The 7,341-nt window shown below is 36.8% G+C and overlaps 1 protein-coding gene across 1 annotated transcript in view; it reads left to right on the top strand.

Moving 5' to 3' along the window:
• Positions 1-1,983: 1,983 nt before the first annotated feature.
• Positions 1,984-7,341, top strand: part of GMNC (geminin coiled-coil domain containing) — a 19,011-nt gene continuing 13,653 nt past the window's right edge. The window contains exon 1 of the mRNA XM_081814147.1: positions 1,984-2,076. Coding sequence (XP_081670273.1) covers positions 1,984-2,076 — 93 coding nt within the window. The remainder of the gene's footprint in view (positions 2,077-7,341) is intronic.

The raw sequence follows: 7,341 nt of genomic DNA, 5'->3' as shown, positions 1-7,341 counted from the left end.
ACACAAGAGAAGGAGATATTTTGAGAAAAAGAAAATCGTGAGCAAAGAGATGTCATTAACAATAAAGTTAAGATGAATAATTGAAAACTATATTAATGCTTAATATATATTATAGTAAATTGAATTATAAACCTATGATTTTCAAACTGAAGTACCCTTAGTATTATGACTAATATTAATTATGACTAATACTAGTATTATGACTATTAGTAACAAGGATTTTAATTTAAGAAAGTCCTATGAATTGTACATATTTTGTTGACAGGATTAAATGGAGTTGTCAGATCATTACATCTAGTAGAAATTCTAATAAGAAAATACCATGTAGTGAGTGTCTACCATGCTTCCACAAGAGTGATAATCACTTTACACAAAGCAACTTTGAAAAAATTGTCATTTCTAGAGCACAAAATGATTTTAAATAAATGCTTTAATATAGTAAATCTCTCAATTTTGTTTTGCGATTTCTACTTTGCCAAGCACTTTTCATGTTGCTTAATTTGTCACTCTTGTTGAAAGAAAAAAAGAGATCTCATCTTCTCTTCTCTTCTCTTCTCCTCTCCCCTCCCCTCCCCCCCTCCTCTTCTCTCTTCTCATGTATCTGCCTTAACCCTAGAGAAGGACACCTCTGTCGACAATTCTAACTTCTTTCTTCAGTCCCTTTCTTGTGTCTGCCCATAAGAAGAGGGGTTGGTCATTGACTGTACTGAACATGAGTCAGCTCATATTTTGCTGGTAGGCAGTTTCTTTTCTGTAAGAAGGAGGCAAATGCTCTGCTTTCTCTTTAACTTCTTGAAATCAGGTGCCAAAATCTTTATACTTCCTATTCCCATGTGAAAAACACAGCTAGTCACATAGTTATGAGGATCTAACTTTGCAGGGCAGGCCATACATTTACTCTCTCTCTTCTGTCTGTGCTACAAGGTGAAGGAGAGCAGCTATAAACAATCATGTCATTAGTTGAATAAGTGGAAGTTGTTCCACAAAATAGCCATTCTAGATTTAAAGAAATCTCACTTAGACATCCAGTCCTAAGTACATTCTCTCTTCATATTTTACTGGAGGAACCCTGTGTTGGAGTTTATCAGGTGAACACCCAAATTAGCATGTGCATGTGCACACACACACACACACACACTCATTTCCTCATTGGCATATTATTTTTGTATGTGTGTACACTCCCTTAGCAAGTAAGCTCAGGAGAAGAAACAAATTATTATTCATATATTACAAATTTAAAAACTGAAGTCCTGAGGTCTTAGAACTTAACCAAGGTCAAACTGTTAATAAAAACCAGACCTAGGATTTAAATCCAAATTTTTTCAGTTTACTTTTAGTTTTCTTATACCTAATCTGTATTTTTTCACACAGACATTATGTAATTAGTTAAATTTGATTAATCAAAATGTCTGTAGCATTTTTTACATTTTTATATAAGATCTTAGTCATTTTTATTCGTCAAGAACTCAAGTATATTATCTATTTTACTAACACCCAATAATATATGGACTTTATGGATTTCAGAAAAAAAACAGTGTTCCAAACTGGAGGAACAGCATTTTGAAAATGGGAGTCGAGTGAGAGAGAGGGGAGAACAAACATTAAATGTTAACATAATTTCCATACCTGAATAGGAAATGAAATACTATCCTATAAGTCACTGGCTTGTCATCTTTACACAAACATTATCAAAATATGAGGTCCTGGCTGATGTTCCCACATCAAAACCTTTACAGATCAGATAAGACAAGGAGAACAAATGCAGAGTCACACTTAACAAATAGAACAAAACTATAACCATCTCAACCTTGAAATATTATAGTCAGAAATGGCAGCTGATAGCTTAATGGGAATGATAATGAGTTCACAGTAAAAATCCATGCACCTTCTGAGGAGTGTAAACATTCTGGGAGATAAAAAATATATTATCTGATACTAGAGAAGATAGAGCTAATGGAACAGAAAAAAACAAATATTTAAAACATGGATATAAATATTCTTCGAATTCTAAGGGAGATGTTAGAAGACAAGAAGCAAGAATTAGAGATATTGGTTGTCAAAAATTTAATAGCTGAAGTAAAAAAAACTGAAAGAATTAGATAAGAGAATGATACTGCCTAATATTGATATGGATGTTAGGCAGAGACATGTCAGTACTTTCATACTAGGAATACAAGTAATGAAGGAAAATAATGCAAAGAAAGCAGTAAATTAAAAGAATAACTGAGAATTCCTCATATTGAAGCCATAAGATCTTAGACTGAAAAGCTTGGTAGAGTTTCAAGCCTTAAAGGGAAAAAAATCTCAACATCTTAAAGACATACTAATATATAAGAATATCAAAGATAAAATCTAAAGGATTCAAGAGCATAAGAAAGTAGTTTTTAAAAGCAGCAAAGAATCAGACTGTTAGCTCTTCTTGATCTACAGATATGTTGGACTATTTCTTAATAAAAATAAAAATACTAATTAACTTTTCATCTTAACCTATCTTATCCATAGGAGCATGGGTAGATCTCTCTCTCTCTTTTTAAAAGATTTATTCATTTATTTGAGAGAGAGAACATGCAGGGTGAGGAGCAGAGGGGGAGGGAGAGAAAAACCCAAGCAGACTCTGCGTGGAGTGTCTGGAGCCAGAAGCAGGCTGATCTAACTACCCCAAGATCAGACCTGAGCCAAACAAAGAGTCAGTCGCTTAACTAACTGTGCCACCCAGGGCCTGGGAAGATTGGTAGATCTTTATTTGTTCACAAACTTCCCAAAACTGCTTTTTTGGGGATTTAAGAAATAAGCTCATAACATTTTAATTTGAAATGGGTCTTTATCAAATTGCACTTCTTTATTTTTCATAACATGTTCTTCAAAAAGTACACAGGGACATCATAACTCTCCTTTTATAATACCATCAAACAAAAAAGTATCTTAGTTGTGAATAATGGCTTTCAGAATCCTACTCTTATGATTGTACTTCTCTTCCATTGGCTTCTAAAACTGCTTCCCTTACGTTCACAAATTTGAAGGATAGACTATTCTAGACCTGGTTGGTATTTAAAGCAAATTAAATTAGCCTCATGCTAGAAAGTCATATTAATACAAAATGTCATATTTGCTGAAACATATTTTTTCATGTTTATTTTAAAGTAAAAAGTAGAATCACAATTATCAGTCCGAATGTGGACTATTATTAAGAGACACATATCCCTTACTTAAATCTGGCTCCATTAAAAAAGTCTTCAGGAAGCCCCCTCTAGTGTCTGAAGGATGCAACAGCTCACTGGCAGAGGATTTGAGAGACACACGGATGTGAGAATTTTAGATTGTCTCCTCTAACTTGGCTCTGTGGGACCACGGAGATCATCAACCCCAGTATCCATTCTGTTTACAAATTGGAAAACTAAATGTTCAGTAAGAAAGTGCCTTGTCTAAGGTCACACTGAAAGTCAACAGTATTTATCATGTAGTAGAACTCAGGTCTCCTGACTCGGAGTTCCCAGAAAAATCTATTCTGGCCTGCAGACTTGCACTTGGGTCAAGAAGGCCCAGAGCGAAATAAAAGTAAGGAGTTTTGAAGATGTGGGATTTCTTTTTTTTTTTTTTTTAAAGATTTTATTTATTTATTTGACAGAGAGAGACACAGCAAGAGAGGAAACACAAGCAGGGGGAGTGGGAGAGGGAGAAGCAGGCTTCCCGCGAGCAGGGAGCTCAATGTGGGGCTCGACTGTGGGATTTCTTTTAAATGGAAAAGATATAAAAATGAGGAAAGAGCCATTGGGATAAAGGAGATAAAGGAGAAAAAAAGAAAGTTAGCAAAAAGGGCAAGGGAACCATAGTTCTTTAAAGAAGAGAAACCCAGGGATGGGGGAGAAGGATAATGAGTTAAGATTTAACATACTTCAGAATTTATTGGTAGGTGATTGGAAATATTCTTAAAATATTTTATTTGTGGTTCTGAAAATAAGATCACTAATGAAATTTAGCTACTCATTTCCCACTTATTAAAAGTTGTCACCTAAGGGCACCTGGGTGGTTCAGTCGTTAAGCGTCTGCCTTCCGCTCGGGTCATGATCCCACGGTCCTGGGATCGAGCCCCACATCGGGCTCTCTGCTCAGCGGGGAGCCTGCTTCTCCCTCTCCCACTCCCCCTGCTTGTGTTCCCTCTCTTGCTGTGTCTCTCTGTCAAATAAATAAAATCTTTAAAAAAAAAAAAGTTGTTACCTAGCAATTATTTTTATTCTTGTCACCTGTCTCAGTAGAGTTTACTGATAATGCAGAACATGCAAATGTCATAAAAAGGCAAGAAACATTGATTTTCCACCCCACACCAGTTCATGATGATGGACTGGCAGTGGTGGTGTGAGCTAAGCTAAAAACAGTGCTCATATATTATCATTGAATAGAATCTGCAACTTTTGGTCTCTTCATCCTTCCCTGAAAATGTATAAAGGGCAAGGCTCCTCTGGAAAATACTCCAAGAATTACCCCTAAAAATGTCAAGTTTGAAACACCCTAGTTACTTTATCCCTGAGTATGACTTTTCTCTGCATACTATTGCTAGGATTAGTCTGCATAAAATATTTAACTATTTCTTGTTAATGAGCATTGAATGTGATAGTGTGCTGTAGGGGTAGAGATGTGCACTGGGGAGGTCATGGTCTCGTGGGGAAAACACAAAAGTATGGAAGAGAAGATAGGAACATATCGTGTCTAGTACCTTTTAATTCCAGCCTTTTCTATGCCTTAGAAATGATGGAATGTGATGCTGGAGCACTCTAGTGATGTGTTCCCAATATTGCCAGGTAACTTACATACGAGTTCCTCCTCACCCATAATACTGGTATAGAAGGTGAGTGAACAAAGAAGATACATCTTGAACAGCAATTTGACAGAAAGATAAAAATGTTTTAGAGACGAAGCTGCCACATGGAACAAACAGTATGAGCAATGAATTAAGAAAGTGCTAGATATGTTTGGGGAAGAGCATGTAAATGAATGAGAATTTCTCAGTCTCTATAATATATTTCATGGGATGGAATTACAAAACTCCTTAAGACTGGCTTATTTACTCATTAATTGAGCTGGTCTGTGCCGGACAAGAATGGTAGGGATTTGGAAATAAATGAACTGTGGTTGCCTCTACTGAATCTATCTATAACCACTCTCATCATTTGCATCACACTGCTGTAAAGTCCCTTTTAAAAATAAAAAGGACTTCATAGGAATTTCATTCTCCACCTCATCTTCAATTTTCATCATCATTATCATAGATGAAGTTAAATACCAAATAAGCAAATTATACTGAGAGCCAAACCTGTGCCATGCACTGTTCTGGGTAGTTTCACATGCATTGTCTCATCTTATTTTTATAAAAAACTCTCATCAGTGGGCAGTCCTATTGGCCCACTGGTAAAAGAGAAACAAACAGTCAAAGCATCAGAGCATTCCCAGCAAAGGTTCTCCATCATATCTCTTAGCAAGTTGCTATATTTAAGATAGTATATACAATATTGTATGATTCCTATATTTATGAAAGATTTTATTTATTTATTAGCAAGAAAGAGCACAAGTCGGGGGGAGGGGCAAGGGGAGAGAGAGAAGCAGGCGCCCCATTGAGCAAGGAGCCTGATCCAGGACTCATCCCAGGACCCTGGGATCATGACCTGAGCTGAAGGCAGAAGCTTAACCGACTGAGCCACCCAGGCACCCTTGATTCCTGTATTTTTGTGAATCTCACAGAGTTATACCTATGAAAATTTTATAAATCTAATTGGAATACCATTAAAACTAAAATGCTATAAACATTTTCCAACCAGCGAATGACTCTATCATGCTTTAAGATATATGATATCTACTTGCAAAGTATAAGGAAAGTATGATGGGTACACCCACCCTGGTGGAAGATGCAACACACAAGAGATCTAAGTTCAAATTGCAATTCTACCCCTATGACAAATAATATTTCCTTCAAGATTCCATTTTCCTACTTTTTATTTTTTTAAAGGTTTTATTTATTTGAAAGAGAGAGAGAAAGCATGGGGGGGGGGGAGGAGCAGAGGAAGAGGGACAAACAGACTCCCTGCAGAGCAGGGAGCCCAACACAGAGTGAGGACTCCACACTGAATGACGACCCTGAGATCATGACCCAAGCAGAAGTCAGAAGCTTAACCGACTGAGCCATCCACGCACCCCTCCATTTCTCTACTTTTTAAAACACAGTGGAATAACCACCTCATCTCTAAACCACATTATAAAAGCTCTAATTACCTCAAATATTGTTGATTGTTTTCACTCTTTGCCACAGCTTCCCTTTCTTACCCACATTCACCATCCTACCCAGAAGCATTCATTTAGTCATAAGAGGGACCCAAATCCAGCAAATTATTCTACAAATGAGTACTCTGAAGGGATAGCTAAAGTAAGTTCTACACTGTATTCAAGAGGAAGAGATCAAAATACATTTAATTAGCTTTGGGACATCTTTCATAACTTCATCTTGTCACATTATCTGACAATAATCCACATCTTCCCAGTATTTTGCTCACTTATTCTTACTATGTTTGATTTCTGCCTTCCATAAGGCATCTAGTTTCTCGACTGTTCTCCCCAATTCTTTCAGTTCTCTTGAGACATTTTTCCTTTATGATCCAACACTCCTACCACTCCTTTACCAAAACCTTCAAATCTGTCACTATATTGAAGTTCCTATCAAACTTTTCAACTAGGGTGCCTGGGTGGCTCAGTCATTAAGCATCTGCCTTTGGCTCAGGTCATGATCCCAGGGTCCTGGGATCGAGCCCCGCATCAGGCTCCCTGCTCCGCAGGAAACCTGCTTCTCCCTCTCCCACTCCGCCTGCTTGTGTTCCCTCTCTCGCTGTGTTTCTCTCTGTCAAATAAATAAAATCTTTAAAAAAAAAAAACCCAAAAATCAAAAAACAAACTTTTCAACAAACCATCAAACATAGATCAATCCACACATGCTTTTGATCTGTCTCTACTCCTATGTTACTGATCACATAATTTAGTTACTATACACCCATGGTCTTTCTCTTTATCTGAACCCTAGAGCTGATGGTTCTTGCTCTTTTCCTTCTGTGCCAATTTTTAACCTTCATAGCTTTCTACAAGCCTGTATCTCTATCTCTCAATGGATTTATTGTGTCCTTCTTTGTAGAGAAAAATAGAAATTACCAAGTACATACTTTCTTAATCTTCTATCAAGAGTTGTGTCACATCAATTTTCCACATCTTTTTATCACTAATTAGCCCCTCTACTTATTGAAGTTCTAACCCCTATGCTTTTTATGGATTTTGAATCATATCCTTTCTGTCTTGAAAGGCACTTAT

Source organism: Leptonychotes weddellii, chromosome 1 (genome assembly GCF_054177405.1).
Source record: "Leptonychotes weddellii isolate Sample4059 chromosome 1, ASM5417740v2, whole genome shotgun sequence".
Taxonomy (NCBI): Eukaryota; Metazoa; Chordata; class Mammalia; order Carnivora; family Phocidae; genus Leptonychotes; species Leptonychotes weddellii.
The sequence above is the reverse complement of the archived record's forward strand: the minus strand, read 5'-3'. Positions and strand labels throughout refer to the sequence as shown.